This window comes from Lepidochelys kempii, chromosome 4 (genome assembly GCF_965140265.1).
Source record: "Lepidochelys kempii isolate rLepKem1 chromosome 4, rLepKem1.hap2, whole genome shotgun sequence".
Taxonomy (NCBI): domain Eukaryota; kingdom Metazoa; phylum Chordata; order Testudines; family Cheloniidae; genus Lepidochelys; species Lepidochelys kempii.
This window is the reverse complement of record NC_133259.1, coordinates 134971867-134991063: the sequence shown is the minus strand read 5'-3', so window position 1 is coordinate 134991063 and position 19197 is coordinate 134971867. Positions and strand designations below refer to the sequence as shown.

The 19197-nt window shown below is 41.3% G+C and overlaps 1 protein-coding gene across 6 annotated transcripts in view; it reads left to right on the top strand.

The window, feature by feature from the left end:
- The window catches only part of DNAAF9 (dynein axonemal assembly factor 9), a 134761-nt gene that overhangs the window by 95669 nt on the left and 19895 nt on the right, over positions 1-19197 (top strand). For all 6 annotated transcript variants that reach the window (XR_012158784.1, XM_073342971.1, XM_073342970.1 and 3 more), the window contains 3 exons: positions 1638-1796; positions 5332-5457; positions 7776-7813. Coding sequence is in view for 5 of the 6 variants with exons in the window: in XM_073342971.1 (XP_073199072.1) it covers positions 1638-1796; positions 5332-5457; positions 7776-7813 (323 nt within the window). In the remaining variant the exon portion in view is untranslated. The remainder of the gene's footprint in view (positions 1-1637; positions 1797-5331; positions 5458-7775; positions 7814-19197) is intronic.

Here is a 19197-nt window from a genome sequence, read left to right as displayed (position 1 = left end):
TGACAAAATGCAAAAACTAAAGATTCTCTGTAAAAACTCAAATTCATAAAATCATAGAAGATTAGGGTTGGAAGAAACCTCAGGAGGTCATCTAGTTCAATCCCCTGCTCAGAGCAGGACCAACACCAACCAAATCATCCCCGCCAAGGCTTTGTCAAGCCGGGCCTTAAAAACCTCTAAGGAAGGAGATCCACCAGCTCCCTAGGTAACCCATTCCAGTGCTTCACCACCCTCCTAGTGAAATAGTGTTTCCTAATATCCACCCTAAACCTCCCCCACTGCAACTTGAGATCATTGGTCCTTGTTCTGTCATCTGCCACTACTGAGAACAGTCTAGCACCATCCTCTTTGGATCCCCCCCTTCAGGTGGTTGAAGGCTGCTATCAAATCCCGCATCACTCTTCTATTCTGCAGACTAAATAATCCCAGTTCCCTCAGCCTCTCCTCATATGTCATGTGCCCCAGCCCCCTAATCATTTTCATTGCCCTCCGCTGGACTCTCTCCAATTTGTCCACACCCCTTCCTTAGTGGGGGGACCAAAACTGGACACAGTACTCCAGATGCAGCCTCACCAGTGCTGAATAGAAGGGAATAATCACTTCCCTTGATCTGCTGGCAATGCTCCAACTAAGGCAGCCCAATATGCCGTTAGCCTTCTTGGCAACAAGGGCACACTGTTGACTCATATCCAGCTTCTCGTCCACTGTAATCTCCAGGTTCTTTTCTACCAGACTGCCTCTTAGATAGTCTCTAAGGTGCCACAAGTACTCCTTTTCTTTTTGCCTCTTAGACAGTCAGACCCCAGCATGTAGCAGTGCATGGGAGTCTTCCTTCCTAAGTGCAGGATTCTGCACTTGTCCTTGTTGAACCTCATCCGATTTCTTTTGGCCCAGTCCTCCAACTTGTCTAGATCACTCTGGACCCTATCCCTACCCTCCAACGTATCTACCTCTCCCCCCAGTTTAGTGTCATCTGCAAACTTGCTGAGGGTGCAATTAATCCCATCATCCAGATCATTGATAAAGATGTTGAACAAAACTGGCCCCAGGACAGACTGTCCGTTTTTCTGTGGCAAACGGATTTCCAGGATCCTTGCTCGTGATCACTCAACTTTATTACTAACACACATATCAAAATTACTCTGGCACATTGTTTTGAAGATGCTATTTGACCTTGTTTCATATCAAAAAAGCCATTGACAGCAATTTAGAAACAGTAGGCTGATGCTGAAAAGACATAAGCCTAAGTGAAAAGAAAAGGAGGACTCGTGGCACCTTAGAGACTAACCAATTTATTTGAGCATAAGCGTTCGTGAGCTACAGCTCACTTCATCGGATGCATTCCGATGAAGTGAGCTGTAGCTCACGAAAGCTTATGCTCAAATAAATTTGTTAGTCTCTAAGGTGCCACGAGTCCTCCTTTTCTTTTTGCGGATACAGACTAACACGGCTGCTACTCTGAAGCCTAAGTGAGTTTCTCCTTTGTTTCTGTATGGGACCAGAAATAGGGAATTACTTTGTACTGGTCACAAATTTATTTTTGATGGCCATGGGGTCAAAAGGAAAAGAACAGAAATAAAATGGTATAAAGAGAAAACAGAATTGAGCTGATATCTCACTCAGTTTGATTTTTTCAGGTGGGTTGTTTATCGGCAGACTATGGATAGCCCTGAATGTTTCAGTGCTGCCCACTTTCAGCGTTACCTTTCAAGTGTTCTTGAGTCCCAGCAGAACCGCAGCACGCGTCAGGCCAGTTACGCTAGAAGGAAAATGAGGCTGTTGGTGGTCTTGCAAGGGTAAGTAGTTCGTCAAATACAAGAAGATTGATCATCAAGAGAGTACGCTGCTCTCAGTTCTGCTCTTCATATCTCCTAGGTTAAGCTATTTTGTAACTTGTAATTCCTGCCTTCCTTCATTGGAAGAAGGTATTTGTAAAATGGTGTGTCTTGGTTCATGTTCTGACAACAGTCAGGCTTGGCTTTGGCATTACACGCTCCAGTAACCTGTTCAAGTGTCTGGAGCCCTCAACAGAGAATACTTCACCTCTGGCTCTCTCAGATTTCATCCCGAGTGCTGCTGATAGTATGTTTCTAGTGCAGCACAGCCTTTTAGTGGGTCATGATAGCGAGACACTCATCCTCCAGAAACTGATGAGAACGCACGACATTGGTATCCCACCCCTCCCCTTAATCCCACTTCACATATGGTGGCCAACCAAAGATACTGATCTCCATTTTGAAAGCCCTTGATTTTTGGGGGATCTGAGGTAAATCTTGTAAACTACTTTGAGAACTGCAGGTGGAAGTTACTGTACCCGCTACAGCATTGTTTAATTTCTGGAGCGACAACTGTTGTGTTTACTGTATGCATGCAAGTGCCACAAAATACATACTTCTTTGTGTTACCCAGTAGATATCATTTATTTGTAGCGAAGAAAACAATAAGGTACAGCAAAAATGTACAACAGCTTTGTGCATCGTGCAGAAAAGCATGCTACCTGAACAAACATCCTACTTTTCACAATTAATTTTATATTTGAAGGTTGAGATACTGAAAATGTTTTGAAAAATATCCGTAGGGTGGAGTACCATCCCATTCCTTTCCAAGGGAAAACCTATTGTGTGGAAAATTACTTAAAAGCCTTAAAGGTTTTTGCTAGACTTTAATTTTGAATGTCTTGAAAATATTTAATTTCAGGAAGTAAGATGTAATTTAATTCTTTGAATACCACAGTTAGATCTTTCTTTGAAAAAGCATTGTAAATTTATTCTGAACAAGCAGTGCAAAAGGATTTTTAATAAATAATGTCAGGGTTTTGTGATCCAAATAAGCCATTCATTATTTTTTTCCTCAATGTGAACATAAAAGTTAAATTTTTGTGAGTGAGATTTTAAACACAAAAAGAGATATATGTGAGCTATAAGAACTGTTGTTCTGCCTTTGCATGTATAGTACCTTAATAAATCCAAGTGAGGCTAAAGGCTTGTCTACATGAATGTTTTGTTCTCTGCAAGCTGGTGTGTGAATCTACCCCACACTAGCCTGCCACATACTAACTGTCCATGTGTGCTATGCTGAAGCACACTGACAGTTCACTGACAGCTTTGAAACAGGAGTGGATTAAAGTGCATTAATGAACGGATAGCGCATATCAGCAGGGTCCATATGGACTGTTAGCGCACGGCAGGCTAGCATACGGTAGATTCATACACCGGTTTGAAGCAAACTAAACGTTCACGTAGACAAGCCTGAGTTGTATTTGCTATGAGAACCATAGTTTAGGATTTCATGTCTCTTGGATTTAAAAACTCTCAACCTTTAACCTAAATTTGCATAAATCAAGAAACAAATAAATCTACACATGTTTGGTTTTATGTCATTTGTTCTTACTCAGATAAATACATGTGAACATGCAACAGATTTTGCTGTTGAATGTTCTGATACTCTCTCTGATCCAGAGTGGACTGCGCCCAGCAGAGCATGCAAACTCTGAAACTCTGGTTTAGAACTGGTTGTGAAGAACAAAACCATATTCAGTTAAAACTGTCGGGGGAATTTTAAGTAGGCCTTGGTCAGATTCTATTTCACGTAAATGTGCCTAGTCTTGTGGGGGGAAAGCTATTAGATCTTTAAAGAACATGAGTGGATAGAATCTCTGCTTTTATAAATATCCTCTGAAAGATGACCACTTCAACAGCACGCGTTAGCACCATGGTGGGAATTGGTCTGTCTCGAATCAGAAGGAAGGGTGCTGTTTGTTCTGTCATTGGCACCGCACTTGGCAACGTATTCAGGGGTTTGCTCCCCGAGTAATTAAATCTTGTCCGCCCTGTTGCTGCCAGGAATGTAACAGTTTCAACTAGTGAAACGCAAATTGTCTTCACTGATAAATGTTCTAATCCTTTAAAGAAACGTGCTCTTCATTTGGATTTAATATCTATGATTACCTCAGCATTCCCATCAGATAATTTACATGTAAGATTAAATTGAAACAATTTTTTCCATCTTGGTTTAGAAGTAATATTCATTTCTAAACCAGATAATACAGTAGTGGGTACCATTATAGGAGTCTAATGCGACCTAATGCGCTTAGTGGGGACATGCATGATCAACTGTATAAAATCGGTTGCTAAAGATCAACTTCTATAAATTCTAATTCTAATTTCGTAGTGTAGACATGCCTTAAGTCATAGCGTTTCGGCTTTTCAAGTGTACAATATTTGAAAAGGATACTGTTAGGTAAACTCATGTACATTGGTCACCACTAAATTCTTTACTATTTTGTTTTGTCTAGTTTCCATTATTGGGAACATTAGAATAGCGTTCAGTGTAAAGATTCTCATGCTGATTGTTTTGTAGTTTAAGAAAAACTAATGATTTCTTAATATATGCCTACAAATTACCTTGGTGTCAGATTCTTAACTGTTACTAATATATTTTACATTGTTTTGGCTGTGATCACGGTTTGCTTTTCATCATGGATAGTAAAATAGAATAGTTAGGTGAACTTTGCTTTATACCACAGGTAAATTCTCTGGGTTTAGGTTTAAATTTCTAAAACCACATCTCACCAAAAGTCTGAAGCTGAATCTATGCTAGAGAATTCTAAAAAGTTTGCAGCGTGGGCTGGTAGATCTTAGACTTCCCACATTTTGTTGGGAGTTGAACTCTGGGCATTGATTGGTACAGAGAAACCCAATTATTAATATAATTTGAGGACTTTATTTTAATGCCAGTGAAATAAAGGATAAGAGATAATTTGCCTAAAAGTTAATACTTAATCATAAACTCAGTTTAGTCAATTTCATTTATTTTGTTCTCATGCACTAGTACAATGTGGCAACGTTTGCGTTACAAACACAGCGGAGGAATATTTCAATTCAAGTGGAATGTTTTAAGTCGGAATTCTTAAAGAAATGTCATAGAAACATTTCTGTTGGCATTGGGTTTTGTACTTTCTTTACAAAACCTACAATTTGGACTTCAATCAAATTTATGGTGTTATTTTAAGTCTTCAGTTAACATGCACGTCGTTTGCAGAAGGCATAATGTGAATTTCTTCCCATCTTGTTGTTTCTGTGCCTCTTGAAAGCAGACGTTTACACTTATTCAGTGTTAAGTTCATAATAGTGCATTGTGCAATAGCTGTCAGTAATTTCTGATGGCACTTCTCTTTTCTTTGTGTAAGTAAATATCTGAGTGCCTAAATTTCTTGCATACTGAATTGTGTACCAAGCATTTTCTTAGAACTTTAGTAATTTCTTTTGATTAATTGTTGACATGGTTCTTGTATTTGTCACTTCACACTTCTTCACTTCGTTCTCTTTGCAGATATACAGATGTTATTGATGTTGTACAGGCACTGCAGACTCACCCTGACCCTGATGTGAAGTCCTCTTTCATCATAGGAACAATTTCTACTTGCGTAGAACCACTTAGCTGCTATATGGAACATAGGTACATTAAAAAATCTGAATTGTTTTGTGTATTGTTTGTGTATATATAGTTTGGTCTGTTCTAAAACCTTGTGAGAATGATGCAACCATATTATGCTGTGTTGCTTGTGCACAGCTGAGCTGGCTTACTGTGTTGTAACTTCAATAAATGTTCTTGTTTTAAGTTTACATAATTTTAACAGAGCTTTTAAATGCAGCTTGATTTATACATTTAATGTAGGATTGTCATCCACTGGAAAAGCAAAATTTTGTTCTCAAAAGGTTTAACTTGGGAAAAGAAATTAATGTCATCTGTGGATTATGTAGGAACAAACAAAAAGAGAAACAAATTATAGTTGTTGTTTTTTACAAAGCCCATAAATCATTGTAGTGATTCTTCAGTGAATCTTTCTTATTCCTTCATATTGCCAGACAATAAGAAACTTTTATTTCAGTTTGGGTACCTGATTAATTATTACTTTTTGTTTTCTTAAAGTCAGCTATCAAATGAAGACACTACAAATTCAAGATGTGAATTTTCTTGGTTTCGAATTTTACAGAATATAGTGGCAAAAGATGGGAGAGGAAATTCTGGAAGTGTTAGTTGTGCTTCTTAGGTTATTTTCTTTAAAATTGGCATGCAGCCAAGCAACTAACACTTTAAATAGCAAAATACACTTCATAAACTCTTCCCATGTGCCCAGTCCAAACTGCAGAGATGACAAAAACTTGATACTTTGTTAAAATGCTTTTCAAGGGATGTGGAACAGAGCTGATTTTAAGACTCCGTGATCCTAGATATAAGCACTACACACCATTTTTACAGCTATTTGTGATCTCAGTAAACAGATTGGTGAATTGAAACACATGAATTCTATCTCTTTCAGTAAATACCAAGTGCCTCCACCATAATCTTTCAATTTGACATAGATAATGTTAACCACAAATGAAGGTTATTACTATAAATATTTCATTAAGAGTATGATGAAAGAATTGCAGGTTATCTCCTGAAGTGAAGTAGCTGTTGATGGCAAAGACATAGCCCATGTAGTGTCTATTTCTGCCTCACTTTGAAGCTTCCTTCTGTAAGAGCTTGCAAAAGAACAGAATCTGGCAGACCTAAAATGGCTTTATGCTGCAATTGGTCTTTCTGAGTATGGAAGCTTTGAGAGTACATTGTGTCTTGCTGTCTGATCTGAATCTTTTGTATTTACAAAAAGAACCTCTTGTCCTCCAAAGTTTAATTACTGTAGGTATCCAATGGAGGGCTTTCTTTTGTTCTAGAATATTACCCCTTTACTTGAGCTTGTTACAGGTTTGATGAAGTTGATAAATGGTGTCACTGCTGTGCATTTTGGTAAAATGCACCAAATACAAATCCTGCCCTAAAAAGCTTATGATGTATTCTAAAGGCACAACCCAGAAATACAACAGTAACTCATGTTTAATACTGCACCTTTTCAAAGTATATACCAATCTTTTACTAATTAACTCAGTGTAATACCAGATAGACGAAATAGAACAGAAAATAGTCCCTGAAACAAGAAAGCTTCATAAAATTAGTTTTCCAAAAGTGCTTAGAGGCAGGGAGACCACTTAGTAAACATGACTTGGAAGGCTATTCCAGGCCATGGGATAGCATAAAAGAAGTCTTGAAGATGGGTCAGGGTGGTGACGCCATGTTAAGTCTAATAGTAGGCAATGTTCAAATGACTGGGAGTCTTCAACTTGACACAAAGATTATTCTTGTGTTAGGGCTCGATTTAGATTATTGATTAGATGTTGGATACCTAGTCTCAATCAGTTTATTAATGAAAGATAAATCAGTGTTGTTACAGAAAAGGTTAATACTTCATTCAATCCTGGGAGCAGGTTTGCAACTGACACTTGCTGTTCCAAAGTGATTATAAAAACTACCTGCTATATTAGCTATTTACCACAAACTAAAATCGTTAATTATTACAGACCCTTCTTATCTGACCTAGTGTCTTCCTCCTGTTTTTCAGGGTGTAGACACCTACCCCAATTACTTCTAGCACCTTACCTAGTTAAAGACACCTGTATTGATTATCCCAATTATCCTAGCACATTTTTTGTATTTTGCATCACTTCTGAAAGGTTCTGCATATGAAACAAGGGTTACATGTGGTTCACTTGCTAATAAGGTTTCACAGTGAAGCTTCTGTTAAATGAAAAGCATGCTTGAATTTGATTCATAGTTAGTATAAATGCAAAGAATAGAAAGCCGCCTAGAAATAGATAGTATTGGGTAACTGTTGGTAGAGAGCAACAGTTTGTACCGTAATTTTTAACATTAAGATTTCTTCTTTAATTTTCCAGATTCCTTTTTCCTAAATTCCTGGATCAGTGTTCACAAGGTAATTAAACTTTGTTTTTTTGGGAAATGATGCAGAACAAAACCTGTCAATACCTGGGCTTTAAACGTTGCTTAAAGCAGGCATTTCTGACTTTTTCAGCCTAAGGGCCAAACATGTATTTTGCAGAACTGTCAAGAGGCCAGTATGAATACTTTGAGGTACATTCTTTGTCCTAAATAGTTGCTTTCGATGCCTCTCTCTCCACAATAGATCACTTGGGAGGGAGGAATGGCTGGAGAATAATGCATTCCAACTATCCGCAGATGGAGTGTGGTCCCTAGGGCGCTGTTGTCAGCCAGCACAATGTAGAGCAGCCTCCTGGCTGCTGTAACCTGGGCTGACAGAGAATCAACAAGCAAAAACTAACTGTTAGTTCTCGGTTCCTACTAATGTCCTTCTCTCCTGGACCTCAGTGAACGGAAGGGGTGTCAGCCTTTCCTGGGCACCCCTTAGGCTCAGGCAGAGTCAGGCATGCTCTCGTAGCCTAGTGCAATTTAGAGCTAGCCTCTTTTTCCTCCTTTGTGATGCAGCTGGTGGGGGCACATGTGAGCTGTGCAGTTGAAGGTGTCCTCCCACTTCCTTCCTTCCTTCCTTCCTTCCCGAGCCCCTTTCCACCCCCACACCCTCCAACTTCCAAACAGGAATTATTCAGATGCTTCAGTTTAAAAAGCAGAGCATGGCTCATGGACTAAGTTCCCTCTAAGCTGTGTGGCTGCTCAGCTGCCCATTAAGCCCTGTGCAGGGGCTCAGGGCTGGGGCTGGGAGAGCCACTCCCTGCCGGCCCCAGCACAGACCTGCCATGGCCGGGGGAGAGGTGCCCCTCCCTTGGCCAGGCCCAGACCCAGGCCTGCTAAAGCTGCCACGGCTGGGGATAGGTGCCTCTCGACCAGTCCCAAGCTGCTGGCGGGAGTCCTCTTTCCCCACTGCAGCCCCGGGGCAGCCTGCATCCCAAAACCCTCATCCCTGGCCCCCACCCCAGAGACCCCCCTGCACCCCAACCCTCTTCCCACACCATAAACCCCTCATCCCCAGCTCCACCCCAGAGCTCGCACCAACAGCCAGAGACCTCACTCTCCCACACCCCAACCCTCTGCCTCGGCTCTGAGCCCCCTCCCACACTCCAAACGCCTCGGCCCCACCCCCACCACATTAATTTTGTTATGTGCACCAATATGAAAGTGATGTGTCACACATCACCTCCATATTGGTACACATAAAATGCATTCCACATGTGGATGTAAAAAATTAGTGGGAATACTGCTCACGGATCCTCTTTTTTTATTCATAATCAAAGGGCTTGTCTTCGCTACCGGGGTCAGTCAACCTGAGGTACACTACTCCAGCTATGTGAATAACATAGCCTGAGTCAATGTAGATTAGGCTGATTTACCCCGGCATCTTCACTGCACTGCGTTAACGGGAGATGCCCTCCAGTCCACTTACCTTAATCGTCTCAGGACGGTGGAATACCAGGGCCGACTGGAGAGTGCTCTGATGTCGAGTTAGCGGGACTTCACTCGACTTGTTAAATTGACACCCGTTGCATTGATTTGCAGTGGTGTCAATCTGCTTCCTAACTACCTTGACAGTTGCAGGTTAGGCACCGCTACTCTAGACATCATAGAAAAATTTATAATAATTTTCAGTCACTCCACGTCCTTGTGTATTGGACTCAAAGAACTGAGTAAAAATGTGTACAATGTGAATATTGACTTATGAAAGTCACCTGTGCATAAAGGTAAGTATTGAAATTGCATTGAAACCTACAACAGTTATTACTTTTTCGTAATACTGAAAGAGCTTGTGAAAGTAGATTGTTGTCCAGTAGCTGTAGCTAAATAAGAAATACTCTGCTTTAATACAGTATTAACGTTTGATTCTACTCTGAAAAGTGATTAAAAATGGCACCATGTTCAAAAGATCCAGTTTGTGGTGGTATTCAGTCACATCTGCTTGCTTTGAAACAAAAACATGTGTTTACTACTATTTTCTCTGGTCACAATGGGAGGCCAGAACAGCTGTGGGTATGAGTTGGGTTCTGTCCCTTCTCATGTCTCCTCAAGCAAATAGTTATGTAAGTTCCAAATGGGAGACTACATTCAGTAACACCACCTGTGCAATCCCATTGAAAACTATAGTGGTACCTGTTAAACATGTTGAGAATAATGGTGTTGCATAAATTATAACTGTTTTTCTAAGTGAAAAGAGATTTTTTTTTGCCAGCCTGCAAATTCAACCTGAGATATGAAAGTCAGTCTCTGTTCTTACAGATCATGAATGGTAGGAAAGATTCTGCAGACCATTTTCTGCCTTCAGTTACGCCTGTGGAGTTTCACTGTTTTAAACTCCTTTCACTCTGGCCTTGACATATACAGTCTATCCTATTCATATCTATTCAGAATGTTGCTGCAAAGTCCATTTTCCCAGTCTGTTGCTTTGACCATGTCACCCCTCTTTTTGCATCCCTTCTCTGGTTCCCCTTCTCAGTTGCATCAAACATAAGCTGCTTGTCTTCACTTAAAAGGTCCTTTACAGTCAACTTATCTTTCCCCTCCTTACCTCTCAGTTGCTGTTGAGTTGTGGACACTCTGATCAGCCCATGATGCCAGCCTCTACTGCCCACTCGTTTAAATTCTCAAATAAGTACCTTCCTGCTTTCTCTCATGCTTCCTCTCTTGCTTGAGGAACTCCCTGTAAACATCTGCCAAGCTACTTCATTATTTGCTTTCAAATCCCTCCCCAAAGCTTTCCTTTGCCATGATGCCTACAAAAACTTGACAGTGGTTAAGCTGCTGGTGTGCTGTGACCATTGCCTATCATCAGTATTGTCTCACTGTTTCCTTGTCTTCCCCAGTCTGTCTGTCTATCAATCTGTCACTTGCTTTTAAGCTCTTTGGGGCAGGGACTGTTTTCGTTCTGTGTTTGTACAGTCCCTTGTTCAGTGAGGTGGTGATCCATGACTTGGGCTCCTAGGGGTTACAGTAATACAGATAATAACTGGGGACAAATAGTAGTTCTTGTAGCTGTTTTGATGTAGAATTCTGTTATTCCTGTGTCATAACAGACTACATCATCCTTCCCAAGTATGCTCGCTCTTCAGTGCTGAGAAATAGTAGCAAAAACGTTATTTTAACCACAAAAGTAAACTGAAGTGACTCGGGACTCTCAAAGGAAGCAAATCTGAGTAAGAATGGGATGATGACCATTGTGGAAAGTATTATGATGCCATTATATAAATCTGTGGATTTTTTCTTCATCTGAGATACAATGTTCAGTGCTGAATTGCAGAATTAAAGGGAATACAGAAAGGAGCAACAAGAATTAAGGACATGGGAAAATTCTGGTACAAAGATTGAGAAGATTGGGATTGTGTAATTTAGAGATGAGATGAATAGGAAGGGATATGGTCGAAGTATATAAAATAATGATACTGAGAAGCTACAGTCAGAACTTCTATTACCTCTGTTTGTTAGCATAAGAACAAAGAGACAATTAAATTAAAAAGTGGAAAATTCAGAATTGATAAAAAAAAAAAATCCGTATTTAGACGTAATTAGACTGTGGAACTCATTGCCACATGATGTTAAGACCACTAAGTCAGCAAGATTCAAAGAGGGATTGAACATTATGGATAATTAGAATATCCAGAGTTGTTTATAAAAATATTAAAAGTGGGGGGGAAAATTAGAGGAATACAAACCACCTGCTTCAAGCCATTCTATCAGGAGTAAGGAGGAGACTCCCCTGGTGGTAATTACCCAACATCTGCTTGCTGCAGGGTTTCTTGCACCTTCCTCAGAAGTATCTGCTTGAATGGTCATTGTCTGAGACAATTTACTGAACTAGATGGACCAGGGGTCTAATCCAGTAGGGCAAAGCCTATGTTCTGAAGAAGTTGCCATTTTCACATTATTTTTCAGAGGAAAAACTGCACATTTTAAAATAAGGAAATCTGAACACTAAATATAATCAGAGCTGAGTTTTGACTGAGGCATTGTTCTGTTGCCTTTAGGATTTTGCGTGCCTCTGATGTCGCACGTTGTTTTTTCCTCCTTTGAATGGACCATATTTGGATATCTTGCATGAAAACTCCTGTTTTAGGCATCAGTAGGCACAATAGCTTGATCTATTAACCTTTATTACTAGATGTACAGTTCTTTTCCATAGTCTAATCTCTGTACTTAATGGATATGTGTTGCTATTATAAAATCATATTATTTAACATGATTGATACTCACAGTAATTAATAGGTCTGGTCAGAAGTGGATTGGCAGAACTGTGATGGGAAATTTACCCAGCACCTGGCAATACTATGTAACCTTTAAACAGTTCTATTTCAGTTCCTTCCTTGCATAAGCTTTTAAAAATTGCCCAAACTCTTTGACATAAGAGCAGCCAATACTGGTTCAGACCAATGGTCCATCTAGCCCAGTATCTTGTCTTCCAACAGTAGCCAGTGCCTGGTGCTTCAGAGAGAATGAACAGAACAAGCAATCGTTGAGTGATCCATCCCATGTCTTCCATTCCCAGCTTCTGGCAGTCTGAGACTAGGGGCACTCAGAGCATGGGATTGCATCCCTGACCATCTTGGCTAGTAGCCATTGATGGATTTATTCTCCATGAACTTACCTAATTCTTTTTTGAGCCCCGCTGTAGTTTTGGCCTTCATATGGCTATTTGTAGGTGGTGTCGGTTAGAGGGCTTTTAACTTCCCTGATATCTGTTGGAAGACTATTGCAGCAAAACATGATACATCCTGCAGATTCTTAGTATGTGCAGGCGACAGCTTTGAGTCAGAAAGTCGAGGAAACAAGTAGGGGGTCTTCCATTTTGGATCTGGTTTTGACCAACAGTGATGAATTAGTTGCGAATGTGAAGGTGGTCGGGAACTTGAGAGGAAGTGATAATGATCTGATAGTATTCAAGATCCTATGGAAAGGAGCATGTGAGAACAGCAAAACAAGGACAATGGACTTCAGACAGGTGGATTTCACCCGACTCAGAGAAACAGTAGGCGAGGTCCCATGGGAAGACCAATTAGGAAGAAAAGAAGTTGAAGGGGGCTGGCAGTTCTTAAAAGATGCAATACTAGAGGCTCATCATCAAACTATTCCGACACAGAGGAAAGATGTGCAGCCACACTGGCCTCGTGTGGCTCTTCTCAAGTTGCTTTTCAGCAATCTAAAAACCAAAAGGGATACACGCAGGAAATGGAAGGAGGCATGTCACCAAGGAAGTATACCTGGGAATAGCCCAAATGTTTAGGGACAAAATCAGGAAAGTCAAGGCAAAGAATGAGTTACAGCTGGCAAAAAATGTTAGAGACAACAGGAAGCAGTGGATGTATTGTATTAAGCAGTGGATGTATTGTATCTTGACTTTAGCAAAGCTTTTGACACGGTCTCCCACAGTATTCTTGTCAGCAAGTTAAGGAAGTATGGGCTGGATGAATGCACTATAAGGTGGGTAGAAAGTTAGCTAGATTGTCGGGCTCAACGGGTAGTGATCAATGGCTCCATGTCTAGTTGGCAGCCGGTGTCAAGTGGAGTGCCCCAGGGGTCGGTCCTGGGGCCGGTTTTGTTCAATATCTTCATAAATGATCTGGAGGATGGTGTGGATTGCACTCTCAGCAAATTTGCGGATGATACTAAACTGGGAGGAGTGGTAGATACGCTGGAGGGCAGGGATAGGATACAGAGGGACCTAGACAAATTGGAGGATTGGGCCAAAAGAAATCTGATGAGGTTCAATAAGGATAAGTGCAGGGTCCTGCACTTAGGACGGAAGAACCCAATGCACAGCTACAGACTAGGGACCGAATGGCTAGGCAGCAGTTCTGCGGAAAAGGACCTCGGGGTGACAGTGGACGAGAAGCTGGATATGAGCCAGCAGTGTGCCCTTGTTGCCAAGAAGGCCAATGGCATTTTGGGATGTATAAGTAGGGGCATAGCGAGCAGATCAAGGGACGTGATCGTCCCCCTCTATTCGACATTGGGGAGGCCTCATCTGGAGTACTGTGTCCAGTTTTGGGCCCCACACTACAAGAAGGATGTGGATAAATTGGAGAGAGTCCAGCGAAGGGCAACAAAAATGTTTCGGGGTCTGGAACACATGAGTTATGAGGAGAGGCTGAGGGAACTGGGATTGTTTAGTCTGCAGAAGAGAAGAATGAGGGGGGATTTGATAGCTGCTTTCAACTACCTGAGAGGTAGTTCCAGAGAGGATGGTTCTAGACTATTCTCAGTGGTGGAAGAGGACAGGACAAGGAGTAATGGTCTCAAGTTGCAGTGGGGGAAGTTTAGGTTGGATATTAGGAAAAACTTTTTCACTAGGAGGGTGGTGAAACACTGGAATGCGTTGCCTAGGGAGGTGGTGGAATCTCCTTCCTTAGAAGTTTTTATGGTCAGGCTTGACAAAGCCCTGGCTGGGATGATTTAATTGGGTATGGGTCCTGCTTTTGAGCAGGGGGTTGGACTAGATGACCTCCTGAGGTCCCTTCCAACCCTGATATTCTATGAAGAGGTTCTTGAAATATGTCAGACAAAAAGAGAAAGGATGGTGTGGATCCACTGCTCAGTGGAGAAGGTGAGCTGGTAACAGAAGATAATAGGAAAGCATGCAAGTCGTGGGAGGTGATAGTACTTCTCTAATCGGCACTGTTTAGGCCTTTGTTGGAGTACTGTGTCCAATTATGGTCACCAGTGTATAAGAAGGATGTAGAGAAACTGGAAAGGATCCAGAGGCAAGCGAAAAAGATGATCATAGGGATGGAATGCAAGCCACGCAAGATAAGGCTAAAGGAACTGGGTATGTTTAGTTTGGAAAAGAGGCGATTAAGGGGGAACATGGTAGCGATCTTCAGATACTTGAAAGGCTACCTTAAAAAGATGAAGAAAAGTTGTTCTCTTTTGCCATAGAAGGCAGGAGAAGAGGCAATGGGTTCAAACTACAGCATAGCAGATTTAGATGAAATCTTAGGAAAAACTTCTAACTGTAGAACAGTAAGACAATGAAATAGACTATCTCGGGTGGTTGTGGAAGGTTCTTCATTGGAAATTTTCAAAAGGAGGCTGTATAGCCATCTGTCTTGGATGGATAGACACAACAAATCCTACACCTTGACAGGGAGTTAGACTTGATGACCCTTGCAGTCCCTTCTAACCCTGTGATTCTATGATTCACAACATCCCCTGGCAATGAGTTCCACAGGTTTACTGTGTGTTGTCTGAAGAAGTATTTCCTTATGTTTGTTTTAAACCTGCTTGTTAACTTCATTGGGTGACCTCTGATTCTTGTGTTTATGTGCAGGAGTAAATAACACTTCCATATTCCATTTCTCCATGCCATTCATGATTTTATACACTTGTATCACATCCCCCTTTAGTCATCTCTTTTCCAAACTGAAGGGTCCCAGTCTTTTTAATCTCTCCTCATATGGAAGCTGCTTCATACACTGTAATTTATTTTTGTTGCCCTTCTCTGTACCTTTTTCAATTCTAATATTTTTTGAGATGGAGTGACCAGAACTGCATGCAGTATTTATGGTGTGGATGTACCATTGATTTATGTAGTGGCATTGATATTTTTTGTCTTATCTATCACTTTCCTAATGGTTCATAACATTGTTAGCTTTCTTGACTATCTTTGCACGTTGAGTGGATGTTTTCAGAGACCTATCGACAGTGACTCCAAGATCTTTCTTGAGTGGTCACACTAATTTAGAGTCCATCATTTTGTATGTATAGTTGGGATTATGTTTTCCAATGTTCGTTACTTTGCATCTATCAACATTGAAATTCATCTGCCGTTTTGTGGTATCCCTTTGTAATTCTTCACAGTCAGCTTCAGCCTTAACTCTATTGAGTAATTTTTGTATCCTCTGCAAACTTTGCTACCTCACTGTTCACCCCTTTTTTCCAGATCATTTATGAATATTGTGACAGGGTCAGGCCAGATGGCTACAGGAGTGTGATAGAAAGTAGATATATTAACCCCAGATTAAGCATGTCCCTTTCCCCTGTCAGGATTCCTTCCCCACTCCAAACTCTAGGATACAGATGTGGGGACCCACATGAAAGACCCCCTAAGCTTATTCTTACCAGTTTAGGTTAAAAACTTCCCCAAGGTACACACTTTGCCTTGTCCTTGAACAGTATGCTGCCACTACCAAGCATTTTAAAAAAAAACAGGGAAAGAGATCACTTGGAGACATCTTCCCCCAAAATATCCCCCCAAGCCCTACACACACCCTTTCCTGGGGAGGCTTGAGAATAATATCCTTACCAATTGGTTACAAAATCATCAGAGACCCAAACCACTGGATTTTTGGCACAATGGAAAAATCAGTCAGGTTTTTAAAAGAAGTGTTTTATTTAAAAAAAAAAAAGAAAGAAAGGTAAAAATCATCTCTGTAAAATCAGGATGGAAAATAATTTACAGTGTATTCAGGTTCAAAACACAGAGGATCCCCCTCTGGGCAAAACCTTAAACGTTACAGAAAACAGGAATAAACCTCCCTCTTAACACAGGGAAAATTCACATAAAACAAAACATAAACGTAATCCGCCTTGCCTGGCTTACCTATACTGGTTGCAATATTGGAAACTTGGATTAGGATGGGTTGGAGAAGATGGATTTCTGTCTGGCCTTTCTGTCCCAAGAGAACAACCACGTAAACAAAGAGCACAAACAAAAGCCTTCCCCCCACAAGATTTGAAAGTATCTTGTCCCCTTATTGGTCCTTTGGGTCAGGTGCCAGCCAGGTTAGCTGAGCTTCTTAACCCTTTACAGGTAACAGGATGTTGCCTCTGGCCAGGAGAGATTTTATAGCACTGTATACAGAAAGGTGGTTACCCTTCCCTTTATATTTATGACACCTGAATAAGATAATGGGCTGTTCCAGAACAATCAGGAAGTTGCTGGAACCAATTAAGGTAGGCTAATTAGGACACCTGGAGCCAATTAAGAAGCTGCTAGAATCAGTTAGAACATGCAAGCTAATCTGGGCACCTGGTTTAAAAAGGACCTTATTTCAGTTAGTGAGGTGCGCGCGAGGAGCTGGGAGCAAGAAGGCGCAAGGAGCTGAGATTGAGAAGGCATACTGCTGGAGGACTGAGGAGTACAAGCGTTCTCAGACATCAGGAGGAAGGTCCTGTGGTGAGGATAAAGCAGGTGCTGGGAGGAGGCTATGGGGAAGTAGCCCAGGGAGTTGTAGCTATTACAGGAGACACTGTAGACAGCTGCAATCCACAGGGCCCTGGGCTGGAATCCGGAGTAGAGGGCGAGCCCGGATTCCCTCCATTCTCCCCATCTCCCTGTTTGATATAAGAGGAGTTGACCTGGACTGTGGGTCCCACCAGAGGAGAAGGTCTCTGGCCTGTCCCCTGACCCACTCGGTGGGTCAGCAGAGATGGCGGGGATTGTTCTCCTCCTTTTCCCCATGCTGGCCAGTGATGAGGTTAGTTGAGTGAATGGCAGGTTTGAGCCACTGGCAAAAGTGGCCAAACTGAGGGCTGCTGTGAATCTCTGAGGTGAGCAAATCCACCAATAAGCGCAGGACCCACCAAGGCAGAGGAGGAACTTTTTCCCAATATGTTGAACAGCACTGGTCCTCGTATGGATCCCTGGGGGATACCACTATTTACCTCTCTCCATTCTGAAAACTGACCATTTATTCCTACCCTCTGTTTCCTGTCTTTTAACCAATACTGATCCATGAGAAGGACCTTCCCTCTTCTATGACTTCTTACTTAGCTTCAAAGCGTTTGGTGAGGGACCTTGTCAAAGGATTTCTGAAAGTGCAAGTACACTATATCCACTGGATCGCCCATGTCCGCATGCTTGTTGACCTCCTCAATGAATTCTAATGGATTGGTGGGGCATGATTTCCATTTACAAAAACCATGTTGACTCTTCCCCCAACAAATCGTGTACATCTATGTGTCTGATAATTCTGTTCTTTACTATACTATAATTTCAACCAGTTTGACTGGTACTGAAGTTACTCTTACTGGCCTGTAATTGCCAGGATCACCCCTGGAGCCCTTTTTTAAAAATTGGTGTTACCGTAGGTATCCTCCACTCATCTGGTACTGAAGGTGATTTAAGTGATAAGTTATATACCATACGTAATATTTCTGCAATTTCATATTTCAGTTCCTTCAGAACTCCTGGGTAAATAGCATCTGGTCCTGGTGACATTTTACTGTTTAATTTAACAATTTGTTCCAAAACCACCTCTAATGAGAGCTCAGTCTGGGACAATTCCTCAGATTTGTCACCTAAAAAGAATGGCTCAGATATGGGAATCTCTCTCACATCTTGTGCGGTGAAATCTGATGCAAAGAATTGATTTAGTTTCTCCGCAATGGCTATATCTTCCCTGAGTGCTCCTTTAGCGCCTTGATCATCCAGTGGCCCTACTGATTGATTGGCAGGCTTCCTACTTCTGAAATTCCTTTGCTGTTAGCTTTTCAGTCTTTTTTGCTAGTCTCCATCCATTCCCTCCATACACTTCTGCAATCCCCTTTTGCTTCCAAATTGTTCTCTGCAACAGTTCAGTCTAGGTAATCTCTCTTCTGCATGGACAAGGAATGCTCCAGATATCATCTTCTAACATCCTAGATATCCATTTTGTTTAAAGTTGCTATTTTTTTTTGCTGAGGACAAAACGGAATCATTATCACTGTGAAGCATAGGTTTTTGAGTTTCCCTTGCTGTTTCTGAACTTCATTATCTAACGCGCTATTCTCAGAGCTGTGCACATTCCTGATAACCTCATCGGTTAGGCAGGTGTATAAATAAAGGGAGTAAACAAACCGAAGCCCTTTTGGAAACACAGATTTTAGAAACAGAAGAGGGAGGGGAAGGGGTGATTCAAATACTAAAAGGTCAAAATCGTTAAGGAGTGAAATTGTGTATTTAACCATCTCCTAGTTTTCATTTCACAAACCCCCGCCCCCGCTTCACCTCCTCCCTGGCTTTGTCTCCTTCATCTCAACTTTGTGGTCTGCCAGTTTAATATAGGGCCTAATTTTGTAAATACTTACTTCCATGGGTAAAGATACCTGCATGAGTAGACCCTTAATTTGTAAGCTCCACAGAGCGGAAACAATTGTGTCTGTAGCTCCCTGGATCTGCATGGGATTGTACAGACAAATGTGAGACGGTCACTGCCATAGAAGTAATTCTAAATAGGCAAATGCGGGAGTTGGGGAAAGGAGAAGGCATTATGAGGAGATTTCTTTTCTCATCTTCTTTATTAATGCATAGTGTATTTGCTTCCTGTTTCTGGTTTGGCTGATACCATTTTAACCATTGCCTCCTTGCCTGTTTCTTTTTAATTTTGTTTTTAATCCTTGCCTGTTTTTTCATTCTTTTCAATC